Source organism: Apus apus, chromosome 1, assembly GCF_020740795.1.
Source record: "Apus apus isolate bApuApu2 chromosome 1, bApuApu2.pri.cur, whole genome shotgun sequence".
Lineage (NCBI taxonomy): Eukaryota > Metazoa > Chordata > Aves > Apodiformes > Apodidae > Apus > Apus apus.
This window is the reverse complement of record NC_067282.1, coordinates 138,332,531-138,346,578: the sequence shown is the minus strand read 5'-3', so window position 1 is coordinate 138,346,578 and position 14,048 is coordinate 138,332,531. Positions and strand designations below refer to the sequence as shown.

Below are 14,048 nucleotides of genomic sequence, written 5' to 3'. Positions count from 1 at the left end.
GCAGTGATGATAGTGTTGGGCCACTGCAAACACTCCATCACACAAGTGATAATACTGTTTTTCACCCAGATGCGTAATGAAGTGTCCTTCCCCCTACCTCCTGTCAGTTCCTTGGTATATAGGTATTGACATTTGATTGTAGCCAGTGAGAGGTTCTATCTTTTACATTACAATAAGAGCAAATGGCATAGGAGTACTTTCATCTGTAGCAACTGACAAAACCAAGCCTGAAGGCAAGCCAAACAAACCCAGAATTATTTAGTAGAAAAACGCAAACAAACTATGGTGGCTAAGTTAGCACTGCTTATATGAAGAGTTGTTTCTTACACTTTTATTAATTTGCTTCATTCAGAAATTTTAGGTAAATCTAATGGAAAATATGAAGAAAAATTGCTAAAATGAAAACCTTTAAGAGAAATTACCTGATTGTTCCATACTGCCCACATCATCAGTCACATTCTTGGGTATAGAAGTTCTGTGACTAGGCAGAAAGCATAAAGTATGTTGATATTATTTGAAAAATAGCTGTATAAAACACCATAAGTTATAAGTGACAGCAAATGCTCTTTGAAATAAGAAACCAGTAGTTTTCAATTAGCGTTAAATGAGAAATTGTGTTATGTCAGCTGATACTAAATTGGTATAAATGTCTGGATTAGTACAAAATTATCTGATGTCTGGAAAAAAAAATATTGAACTATTAATCAGATAAACGAACTTCAGTGTGGCAACTGCCATTGTGGCTAATGCAGAAGGAATTGAACAGGAATTTCCAGAGCCAAATCAGAGCCCTCATTTTTAACTGAGGGAAAACCCTGTTTGTAAATCAGCAAGGGAAGTGGGGTTCTGTCCAGGAAAGAGGGCATTGCTGTCTGTAATAATTATCCTGTGAACACTGGGCACAGAGGAGGTCATACAGTAAACAAGATTTCAGTGCTTCTTAGGGCTTGTCATAATGATGGCTGATAAAACTCTGTTTTACCTAGCTCAGCTAATTTCTAGTTTGACCATTTCCTTTGTTGAGTCTGGTATTCAAAGTCAGTATTTATTCTACCTAACCTTCTCCACAATGTCATTCCACTGTGTGTGATGGTTTGTCAGGAGAAGCTTTCTTTTCTTTTTTTTTTTTTTTTTTTTTTCTCTCTAAGGCACTGCTTAGCCAGCTTCTGAGACTTGCATAACCCACAGATCTCATGTATGTGTTTTTGTTGATAGGGTATTTTGCTTAAAGGAATTTAAGCAACCTTTGTGGCAAGTATTCTTAAAACTGTCAGTGCTTGCTATGTGTCGCTCGGAAGTACATTGCTTGATCATGGTATGAAAATGGAAAGTCACTTAAATAATGGTCCATTTTAATATCAAGTTTTTGCATCAGTTCAAAGCTGATACATCCAGTCTTCAGCTGTTCCCCTGCTTTATCATCAGCAGGTTATTAAACAGCAATTTAGAGGAGTTTTAAATAGTAATTTGCCGGGCTTTACAAGGCTCACCCAAGGCTGCCACCCTGTGAATACTGCCACCACTTTGCGGGTTAAAATACTGTGGCACTTACCCATATTAATTTCTGACACACACAGACACTTCCTCACGCATCAGAGTGCATATGTAAGGAGAAATGTGGTTGATTCAGGAGTAGTCACTCAGTAAAAAGTGAGCATATGCATGGTGGGAGAGGGGAAGAAAGGTATGATTTCTGCCTCTCAGTCCATTATACAAGTGCATCCTCAGGGGGCCTGAGCATAAAGACAGCACTTGGAGTGCAAGAAAGATACCTTTAGCAGAGCCAGAGAGTTTCAAAGTCCCAGTAGCATTTTGTGTCAGATGGCTGATCTATATTTATTCTGCCAATGCAGTAGCTGCCCCTGGAGAGCACACTTCTCTCTTTACCTGACTCAGGACATATGGAAATATGACATCTGCTTACTGCAATAATAATTCCACAAATGTGATTGTAGATCTTGGAACTAGAGCTGAACTTTTCATCACAACAACTAAATCTTAATTCTGCTTTTCTCATGAGTGAAAAAAAGCCTAGGGCTGCTATTTTCTCCTGTATGATTGAAAACTGCTGGTTATATGAGTACCACATGGAAAAAAGGTGGCAGTGTTATTAAGTAGACCTATTTGCCATGGCATTTACCTCTGTGGTATAAGAGCAGTGCACAAACAAACACAGCATCCTAGGAGAAGGTAAATAATCCTTTCCTCTTTTGAAAAAGAGAACAAAAGCATAGAAAAAATAAAAATTTTTGCCAAGGTCACACAACAAGTAAAATCAGAAATTCAAGATGGATTTTCATTCTTATATTCTTAATATAATTAATTCTTAATATTCTTCTGACATTAAAATCTATGAATTTTAACCCCATGACTATATGGTTTGATCTGAGGAGAGTCATGTAAGATTTCCTTGATAAAAGCTTAGGAAGTAATAACTTCTTGATTAGGGGTTCATTAAAAGGGAATTTAGCTTATTCAGAAGTTTATTCAGATCTGGTCCCACAGTTGAACGTGTCTCAGTAGAGCTATGATAGACTTGTAAACCTAGATGAAACCTAATGTCTACCACCCAGCAATGAAAAATCAACAAGCTGTCTGAAATGAGAGATTAATTTCAGCAAGCCACTGCAAACTAAGCCAACCTAATTTCATGTAGGTCTATGCCTCACTTTCCTACTGTGCCTGCCCTCCAGCTCTTCTCTTTTCCATGGCAACTAGGCCAGCTGTCGACTAGGAAAATACCCTTGGGCCAACTAAAAAATAAAAGTTTTCTTTTACTAATGTCTTACAGCAAGTTTTCCCTGGTACGTGAGCTTAACTTCAAATTCCCCCTTCTCTTTTTACTAAGCCAATATTTGGTGGCAAAAAGTGGTGAAATGGAAGGAAGATCAGAACCAGATCAGTATTAAAAAACAGAGATATCTAAAGGTATTCCCTTCTCTGCTCTCCTCTCCTACCCTTGTAAAAGATACTATAAAGGAGAGCAAAAAATGAATAGAGACCAAGAAATCAGGAAAAAAATAAAACCAGGGCAGAAGAAAGAAAGGAAACAGGCCTAGAAAGAAGATGTATGAAGATAACAGAAACACTCTTCTTTACAATGTAAATGCTTGTTCTTCTGTCCTGCCACTGAAGAGAGCTGTCTCTCATGGTCTCTTCTGCTTTAATTAAATGAAAACATGGTAGGTATCATCTTGTTTGAGGAAGACTGCAGAGTAACCTTATGCATAAGGAGAGCTGCAGCCTGAAGAGATGCCTCCATTAGAAGATGAAAAACTGTTATGGGGACTTGCAGAGGCACTGCTGTTGAAAAGTCTAATTCTCTTTCTTCTGTTCCCTGAAAACTAATGTTTTCCTATTTGTTTTTGAAGTGTAAAGGACCGTATGTCTTTGTGATGCCACACAGCTCTGGATGTTCTTTCAGAGTTATTCTTTTGAGAGAGTCGCACACACACATGCACAGAGGTAACAAGTTGCTGTGATATGACAGTCTGATCCATACATCCTTTGTTGTTGTGCAACATTGGTCAAGCTGCTGAAGCTGTACTCTTGAGAAGGCTTCTCTAATGATATGCCATGTGGCAAATTGCCAGAAGAAGACTGGACATCTTACAGAAAGCATGCTTCATTGGATATGAGAGGAATACTGAAAACAGAAAGTTTTGCAATCTTGTAATTACACCAAGGTACCGTCATTGCTGAAACACTTAAAGCATTACCTGCTGAAGGCTCATTATATTCCCCTATTCCTGCTTAGGCAGTGGTCTGCAAAATGTTCCCTTTGTTTAGATATTGGAAAGAGAAGATAAGCAGGGCCATTAGCTAGAGCAGAGATATCCGGATGAAAGCAAAGACCCAGAAGAGACAGACATGTCAGGAAGTGGAATCAGGATCCTAGTTCTTGCACCTGTATTACCTGCACTGAAAACACAAACAGGCTCTTCCAGAGAGGTTGGCATGATGCTGCCTTAAAAGAAATGTTAACTTTGCATGTATTTGGCCTGTAAGAAATCTTGTCTGTTCTTCTGCTGTTGGCATCTGAGGACCTTGTCTTTAAAAGTCTGAGACTGCACTTGAAAGACAACAGTTTTGTTTGTCGACTTTGTTAAACAAAGCAAATTCTTGTAACTGAGTGCAGAGCAAATAGGAAAATTAACAGCCTGTGTCAAGATCTGGTTTTTGTTTTTGTTTTTGTTTTTTTGTGACTTAATATTTGCAAAATAATGTCACTTTCTCCTCCTAATCTTCCCATTCCAAAAACCAAACTCCTCTCTCCCCATACCCAGGATGAGTCACAATAATGGAAATCTGCAAACTCTAGGATTATAAAATACAGATCTGGTTCAGAATGTATGAATAAAATCTGGAAGTGCTACTAATATGAGCAGACAAAGGCCGTAATGACCTTGTAGAAAGCCAATTTTAGTTTTCTCCCCGAAGCTACTTCTGTATTAGTATGTAAAATAATAAAAATAAAAACAACAGGAAAACAAACAAACAAACAAACAAACAAACAAAAAAACAAAAACCAAGCAAAAAAGTGCACAGAGAATTTTAAAGTGAAGTTAACCAAAGTGTTGCAGGGTAACTCAGGTTTAATTCTGCATTTTCGTTCAAATCTGGATTGGCCAGTGCATGCAGAACCATACAGAATTGGTTGTGTGTAGGACATTTTGTTTTATATTGTCATGAGGGATTTTTTCTTCTAGCTGTAAAGCTAATAAGAAGCTACAGAAGCTATCCAAAGCCATTTTGGTAGACATGAACTACCCGAACAATAGGCAGATGAAAAAAAGCATTTTCACATTCTCCTCAGTGCATTGCTGTGATAACTGTGGCCTAAATTCAGATGCAGTACAAAGCTTAGCAATTCTATTGGCTCTAGTGGACTGCTTGAACCCGGATTAACTTTGCATTTTATTTATATGGTTTGAAAGTAGAGTAGCTTAGTCACCTCCTGTATCCAATTAATTGCTGACATATTTGGACATCATCCCATTAAAGCCATTGGGTCTGCGTATTTTAGTAGTGATTATCCCATCTAATCCCATTCATTGCAAGCTTCCAATGCAGTTACCCACTGGGAAGAATACAACAATTTTTGTTATGCCTGGAATGAATGGTGTGTTTCAGTTCCTGTGCCACAAAATTACTCTAAGCTATTACAAAGACGGATGATTTGTGGCTTTCGAGCTTGCTGATTATGCTGTAAGAAAGATACCGCATGACATTCTGACAACAGCATGGCATTTGTTCTGAGGAGAAAATCTGCAATTTTGAAACAAATGCAGACAGGGACATATCTACTCATAAAAAGAAAGCACTGATAAAGATGGAACCAGACTTTTCAAAATGAGTGTCAGATTTGAATGCCATGTTTCTTATTGAATGCAAGATTATAATGCCCCATTGATAATCTTCATGCAGATACTAAATGCAATACATTTGTTAAGCAGCTTTTTCCTGGTTTTAATTCTGAATACAAATTTTGGAGGTCAAGGTTAATCACCCTCTGATTCTCTTAACTGAGCAGTGGAAATTTTTCTGTTGGACTACAATTGTAATGCTGAGCTTACATCACTCTTGGCATTAATGACACTTCAGGGTGAAGTTGCTTAATTCCTGTAGCTTTGGATGGACACTTTATTAGGGTGAGATCTTTGGCAGACCGTGAACCCTCACTCATGGATTCTGGAGTTATCCAAGGTCATCACTATTGTATACAGATGTTGTTGGAAAAAAACACTAGTTCTGTTATGTTGGTGTTCTGCTGCAGGTATTTTTTGTGTTCATGATAATGTGTTAATAAATTTGGCCCTCTGCTGCTTGCAAACCCCACTGAATGAAGAGGAGCAGACTAGAAAGGGACAGACTTTGGTAAAAATTTGAACAGTTTTGTTTTTTTACAATCTGTATCAGAAAAAGCCAGACACTGTTAGCACTTCTTTTCACTAGATGCTTGTTTTAGTGCTTATATTGACATTAACATGTCCATTCAAATTGGAGAAGGCATTCTGAGGGTGATTGCTTCTTGCTTAGACCTTAGACCAGGTAGTATCTACTATCTGGTAGTGATAGTGGTACCTGTCCACCATTATACTCTCTTATTAGTTGTTGATACAGTTAGTTTTCAAGGTAAATCCTTTTCTCTGGACAAAACCAGTTTTATCTGGGATTTATTTTGTTAATACAGAACTGTGTACAACTAACTATATTATGCATCAATAAACATCTTTCTGCTGGACAGCCTTAGCAGGGTTTGGCAACTTACTTGCATAGAGTAACATAGCCTTTGTTTTCACTATTCTGCCAATTTTGTTGTGAGTCAGCAGGATTTGCATTCCACAGCTAAAGCATTCAGTGGGAGTCAGAGAAACTGGGTTGATTGAATCTACTGGATTAAGTGGTTTGTCTGGATGCAAATTGTGTTGCCTTGGTCATAAAGATTTTTGAGAGAAGGTTAACAAGTGATGGCAGCTAGTCCCTTTGCTCCCATAGAAATGTGTTTCTCAAGCCTAACCAGCATACTTTATAATAAGTCTGCAACAATTTTTTTGTTGTCTAAGAGAGACCAATGTGTTAGACACCTGTTCTAAATTATGTTATAAAAAAAAGAATCAGACAAACAAAAGCAAAAGTTTTGCATGGACTTTTAAAACAAAATAACACTTTAAGCAGGGGTATTTTCCGTTCAAGGGTAATACTTTGAAAAATGAGTCTATAAAAGCAGCTCCATTATGTGAGAAGCAGCAGGTGAAACTGACTGCAGGTTTCTTCTGTGAGAGGTGTGACAAGCCAAAAGTGGACAGGTGCTGCAAGCTACTGAACAGCTGCTGCTCCTCCATCCTGGAGATTTACTTGGATAGAAAGATTCAGAGAAAATATCATACAGTGCTTCAGTCAGTCTACTCAAAAAATATAAACTTTCATTGTTTTTTTGTTCTAGAATAGAAAGAAGAGAGGAAAGATCAGCAGACAGGCAGAGTTCTGCCACCCCTCTTGTGCCTCTCCCTTTCTGCTGGCTTTGTACTTGGTCAAAGGAAGAGAGAGTGAAAGGGAGTTGTGTCTTGATCCTTCCAGTCAAGTGGATAATCTCGCCCTGTGTTTCTGTAAAGCTGTGGAAAATGCCCACTGCTACAGTCACTTGGGAAAACTGCTATGTCTCCTCCATCTTTGTCATTAACTTTTCTGCCTAATCAACTCTGCTCCCCACTCTCTCCTGCCAAAATTTTGTTTTTCTTAACATGATAGGCATTCTTTGCTTCTCACTTCGGTTATTTGTTGCGTTGTGGATTGTTACGTGCTAATAGGTCTACACAGAGCAGAGCTACTGTTTTCTGTTTTTCCTTCTGACTTGGAGTACGTAAATCACACCTTCCTAGAATTTGGGATTAGTTCATAAAGAGAGGTATTATCCTCTATGTATTTCTTAAAGGAAGTTGACAGAGATAGTCTATATGTTTCTCTCGAAAAACAAAAGAACATGAGAACATTTTCACTTAATTAAATTATATTTTGCTGTTCAGGAAGACTTATCTCACAGAGACTGGGGAGGAGGCTGTGAACAGAGATTATATTCAAACAAGTGCAAGTGTCTCAGAAGCAATAGCTGCCATCTTACAGACACATTCCTGGGAGCTTCAGCAAGTTCAGTCATCCATCGTAGGCATTGGAAAAGAGATCAGAAAAGCCACAGTCATATTTGCCAGCTTGGCACTCTGCTGCCTTAGAGTTTGGCTGTGTCTAAAGAGGCCGTGCCTGAGCAGACCAGCTTGCAAGTGAAAAAGATGATTTTTGCAGACTTGGCTGTACTTTGCAGGGGAGTCAAGGGAGTTGCAGGCGTACGGGATGGAAGACAATGGGTATTTTTTAAAATCTGGAATTCACTGAAGTTCACACTGTTTTTGCAGTATTTGCTGTGTTGGTATCTCTATCAAAGGGATTATTCCCAAGTAAAACCTTGTCCACTATAATCTTGGGGAGATAAAAGAAAAAATTAAGAAAGGTTTTACTTGCAACTGAGTAACTAATAGCAGCAGTTGCCCACTCATCTTCATGGCTCATCACAGGCTAGCTGGAGGTATTAATCTTCAGCTGCACATTTTTGTCATCTCTCTCATCCTTGTGTCTGCAAGTTACTTGCGGAGGGATTTAAGCAGCTGTAAGGCCCAAATGCAACACCACTTGTCAAAACACCCCCTTTTCCTTACTCTCCTGTTTAAGAATGCAAACAGTAAACTTTTATTCAAGGAGCTGAAAATTAAATCCATCATGTGCTTCAGGTGTGTGCCTTGGCTCCATGGCACGATGGAATGCAAAGGACAGCTAGGGAGGGCTGCAGGATGTCTAATGAAAATCAAGACTTATGGCAACCTGAGACATGGAAGCTGTGCAGTGGTGAAGAGATGTGTGCTGATCTTTGATATGAAGGTCTGTGGAGAAGCACTTTAAAACAATTAATACTGTAATGAAGAACAGTCTTGTACTAACTTTCGTGGTTATGACTCATCCTGCCTCCAGCTTAGTAAAACAGAAAACAAGCATGAAATATACCTTCACAACAAAGCATATGCACTTCTTTGGTCAAGATTACTGAAGACTGACCAATGACAGTATCTCAGCACTCACCCTTAAAACCCTAAAGCAGTTCACTTTCCTGGTGTGTCTCTGAATTCAAAACACCTTAAGTAAAGAGTATTCAGTGTGTATGCTGGTTGGCACAGCTTTTGTGTAATAAATACAGACAGCACGTGGAAGTTAATTATCTAGGGTCGCTACTCTGATGCCACATGTAAATAATCTAGTCAAACTGTACCTTGCTTTTTCATAGCAGGTAGGGGTTAAACTTGCCATAAGATACTGGAGATCCTGGCCTGTTCTTGGGTTTCTTTTGCTGCAGCATGATTTAGCAAGCTACCAGCAAGCAAATCTGTCCTGTCAGGTATTACTCTCTGATTCACCCTGCTCCCCTTTCTGAAGGAGACAGGGAACAGATGTTGAAGCAATAGAGTTGTCTATGCAGCCTCACTCTTTCACTTGTCTGCCAAATTCAACTCAGAGAGCAGACTGTGTCTGCTGCAAGGCCTTTAGAGCACCAGATACCCTCTCTCCCCATGCACAGAAGGAGAATGAAGCCAGCTCCCATGTTTTTGCCACCAAGTTTCATCCAATCTCATTATTTTCCTTCTTTTTTTTTTCTTTTTTTTTTTAACTCCCTTTTAAAAAAAAAATAAATTCCCTTTCTGTATAGGTGCAGATTTTAGCCCTGTTTCTCCTTCTCTGAAACAGCAGCCAGCTCAGCCTGATTCAACTCCACCCTCCCTCCTGCCCTGTGGCAAAAATCTCTCCAGCACACTTGTGTTTTAGTACCCAGAAACAGGCACATGCTTCTGCAGCTGCAGGTACCAGAAAATGAGGTTGGAGCCACATTGCAGGCATGGAGTAGGTGCATGCAGAAAGGAAGAGGAACAGCTTGCAGAAGGAAATTGAGGACATCTTTCAGGGCAACCCAGAATCTGACTTGGACCCTCTGACTGCTGCCAGGCAGGGGCAGTCTAGTTTGCTTCTTTAGTACATTTCAGGTCAGCATCCTTCTGTATCCAGCCCTGTTGAGGTGTGTCCCAGAAAAATGACCTTGGTACAGTGTATCTGAATTAAGTCAGTCTTGCTGAGAATGAGGGCATTTGTCCCAAATCAGAGAACCCTGAAGAGTGAGGAAGTCTCTCTGTCATTAGGAACAAGATCTTCTGTGTAGGCCTGGTGTAAAGCCAGGCTTTTATGCTGAGTTCTGTCTTGCAGAACTTTGTGAAAATTCTCAAAAAAAACCCAAACCAAAAAACCCTACAAAAACCCTAAAACTTCTCATATATCCTTATTGGTACTGTTGAGGTTTAAGTCATTCCAATTTTTTCTTTCTCTGTCACAGCTGGGCATCCTGTCCTAATGTGAAAATTTCATTAGTGTCTTGCGCATTTCTCCATCCTGCAGCTTCAGAAGCTGCACACTTTTCTATCGCTGCTGAGTTCTCACAATGGCAGGGTGAAGATGTGTGGGCCAGGAAACTGGGAAGACCAAATTTCAACTGCTTATTTGTTCAGTTGTTGAACAAACATTTCAGCAAAGCCTACAATGAGTCATCCAATGAGCTGTCCTTTGTGTCCTCTTTGGGACTGCTTTTCTAAAATGAACGTGAAAGGCAGACCCAGTTAATCAAAATAATTTTGCAAATTAAAACCTACAGACTTTTAAAGCATGCCTGCCCCAGGGGGCAGGCAGAGGGAAATCACTGCAGTGGCTGGACACATTTTGAGTGCAGAGCCCCAAGTGCAAGAGCTGCTGGGGAAACATGCACTGCCAGAGCTGCCACGTGGGTTCAGACTGTGAGTGTCTTCTGGGCTGCAGCTGGCATAGGCATGGATTTTACCAGTGAGATCATGATGACTGCCTCAGCTTTCCCCATGGACTGGGCTCAGGATGCACATGCTCAGGATACAGACTATACATCCCTTGTCCCCATAGACATGTTATGCATAAGCTATCTGAGTCTGGCACATAATTCTTTCTCAGGCCGAAAGGAAATCTTTATACCTTATGTGTATATAAGCTTATTTTCTGGGAACACTTAGCCATAAGAATAATCAAAATATGGATCTTCTAGATCGATCTGCCTTATGCAGGGAGTAGCTCTGTTTAAAATGGGAAAACATTTTGATTTTGCTTCTTGTGTGTGAAATCTTAAGCCTTTCATTTTAGGGAAATAGAAGTTGGTTTAATGTTCTGTATATCTGAGAGGATTAAAGTGACATCTCAGACATTAAAAGGTACTTTTTCTGGATTCCCTAAGTACGTACTGTTAAAAATAGAGTAGGTGAATGAATGTGATTTAGATGCTCAGGAGCTGATTCCAGTGCAAGCAATAGTGCAGACAGAAAATACTGCACCAATATAACCTGACCACTTCAAAACAGATATCACAGTGTTGTCATCTTTTATTAGTGCACTTGCACTTGTCTTTGCAAGGCAGAAGTGAACGAGTTCAAAAGTTATGAAATGTATTCTATATTCTGTTACAGTGAGGCACTGCAATACTGAGCTTGTTCTGCCTGTGCTCCAAGAGAAATGTGAGCTGCTTAGCTGCACTGAAACTGCTCCAGTAGACTACAAAACCTATACTGAAAATCCTGCCCATTTGACAGTTTGGACTGTGCCAATAATGCTTTTGTTTAAAAAATTCATCGTCAAGCCTGTTCCTGACTTGCTATTGATGTGGACAGAGTATGTTTTTGTCTTAAATCAACTAGTTTGCCTACAACTGAGCTAAAAGGCTACTGCAGAGTCTGATTCAGTAGCCTAAGCACAGGGCCTTTTACACAGCATTGGGCATCTGAGACATCTGCATGGGAGTGGTACATGCAAGAAATTGCCTCTAGTGGACCCATGCCCTTCCAAGGCAGCAGCTGGAGGCTAAATAAAATAGCCATCTGAAATGGCACAAGATATCTGCATTCAAGGAAATTAATCCCATCCTGTGGAATCCTGGACTTACTCTGTATGAAATCTGCAAGTTAGTTTATCCATCACCATATATGTATGTGCTCTCAGCCCCCCTCAGTTTGTGGAGGGTTCAGCATAAGAATGCAGCTATCTCCATGTGCTGGGATTTGCCTCCCACCAGGCAGTGCAATGACAATGAATATTTTTTTCCAGTTCAAAAGTAATTAAGATGTTCAGAGATTTTGTGTAACTGGAAAAGCTTTTTGGAAACCAGTAAGCGATATTATTCTGCATTGAATTGTGTAGGAAAAGATCACCTAGAAAGATCATTGCCTTAAAAAAAGGTGTCAGGAATGCCTCATCACCAATAAATGCGTGGGCAGTGGTAGCAATGTTGCAATGCCTTATATGTGCTTTAAAGGAGCTGAAGTCTCTATAGGAATGATTTTTTTTAACCTTTAAATATCAGTGCTTAATATGTATCTTGTTCTTGGTTTTTGTTACGTAACATACTCATATGTGATGTGTCTTGAAAGTAACAGCTTCTCTGATTTCTGTCCCGTGAAAACTGGAATAATTTGATAGGTTTGAGTAACCTCAAATGGTAAGGGAAACTGCATTAAGATTCAGACATTTATAAGGAATTTGAGGTTTGAGATGTTCTTATGGATGAAGTTGTGGGGAGAAAAGTTTGGACAAAAGCAAAGAGCAGTTCATCAGCCCATCAGACAAAGGGAAATCTCAGGTGATGGGCAGGATGTTAGTAGTACTATAAAGCTATTTATTCTGTCTACACTTACAAAAATAAATTGTGTACAAAGCCTCTGACCCACATAAGGAAAAAAATTCCCTGTGATCAATTCAATTAACTAAAAAAACCCCACTAAAATCCACAGCATTCCTGGCCCAAATGATTATGTAATTAGAGAAAACTGCATAGTAAACATGAAAAAGAAAAAAAAAAATATATATAAAAGTATGGTTTTGGATTTATTTCTATTTTCTGTGTTGGTAATAACTCCCCTTCCAAAACTTCAGTAGAACTAAGAGCTGAGTTTTTGCTCTAGACCAACAATTACTGTAAAGAAAAGAATAAAGTGGCCTCATTTCACTCTTTTTAGCTGTATAGCCCATTTCAGAAATGTCTCCTCAACTTAAAATAGTGAAAGTTTCTGGAACTGCTAGTACACCTGTGACTGAAATGGTCTTTAAATGTACCTCCTAGCTGAAAGATGTGCTTGGTTGTGTAAGTGTACTGGCAGGAGGGGGCAAAAAAAAAAAAATAATAATTAAAAAAAAAAATATATAAAGGGATATGTATTTAACATTTGACTTCAAAAAATACAACTTATTTTCACTTTGTAAACTTTTCTTGCAGAAATAAGAAGCAATGCAGGCACTATGCTATGTATGACAATGAGAAATGGCAGGTTCCTATTGATTCAACACAGTTAGAATCACATTAGTTATCAAATGGGACTTGAGTACTTGAGTACTGCTAACAAATAAACAACCTTTTTTTTTCCATTCTCTGCTGCCCAAAGTCTCCAAATACATAATAGCCTGGAGTGCATTTATTGTTCCTGCTACAGGTGATATAAAATAAAATCTGTTTTAGATACAGACCTGTTTTTTTCTCCTCCTTCCTTCAGGCTGTTGAAGAATGCACAGAATGAAGTTAATTTCAAAATCTGGTACCAGAAAATACTGGCTGCTCTCCAATTCTGTGCTGGAAAAGTCCTCAATAATGAGTTTACTAAAGAGGGTAAACTTATCAGAATTCTGGAAGACATTGCCAAAGAAGTAAAAGCTGCCAGTGACCTAAAAAGAAAGGTTTGTTAAAAATGCCTCCTTTTCCATCTAAGTTCCTTCAGGTTATTTTATTTTTCCAAGGTGACTCTTCTTTCCTATAATGCCCATTACATAAATAAACCCAAAAGATTATTAAAATTTGTAAAATTCTGTGTTGTTTTGAAAGCAAATAAAACACATGTATTTAATGGGACAGCCCTCATCAGTATTACTCTTGAGGTCAGAAGATCTTTTAAGCCATAGGCTGTAGCGACCACGACATGGTCATTATGAATTCAGGATCCTTAGAGCAGCAAAAGGAAGGAGCAAAGCAAGGTTGCTACCCTCAACTTCAAGAGAGCAGATTTTGGTCTCTTCAAGGATCACTTCCTTCATGCCCAGGAGCTGTGCACCAAAGAAGAGGAAGGCAGGCAGGAGAGCCATGAGGCCTGTATGGATGAGTAAGGAGCTTCTGGACAAGGTAAAAACAAGGTAAACAGAGAGTGGAAGCAGGGCCAGGTGTCCTGGGGGGAGTACAGAGAAGCTGTCAGAGAACCAAAGGATCAGGTAAGGAAAGACAAAGCACAGAGAGAATTGGATCTGGCCATGGATGATAAGAACAAAAATAAAAGTTCCTACAGGTATGTCAGCAATAACAGGAAGTTGAGGGAAACTGTGGGCCCACTTCAGAAGGAGAATGGAGACCTGGCCATGCGGGACATAGAGAAGACTGAGGTACTCAGTGACTACTTCGACTCAGTCTT

The 14,048-nt window shown here is 39.3% G+C and overlaps 1 protein-coding gene across 1 annotated transcript in view; it reads left to right on the top strand.

Annotated features, from left to right (window-relative positions):
• Positions 1 to 14,048, top strand: part of PIK3C2G (phosphatidylinositol-4-phosphate 3-kinase catalytic subunit type 2 gamma) — a 201,110-nt gene that overhangs the window by 102,835 nt on the left and 84,227 nt on the right. The window contains 1 exon segment of the mRNA XM_051642625.1: positions 13,146 to 13,326. Within this exon segment, the coding sequence (XP_051498585.1) occupies positions 13,146 to 13,326 (181 nt within the window).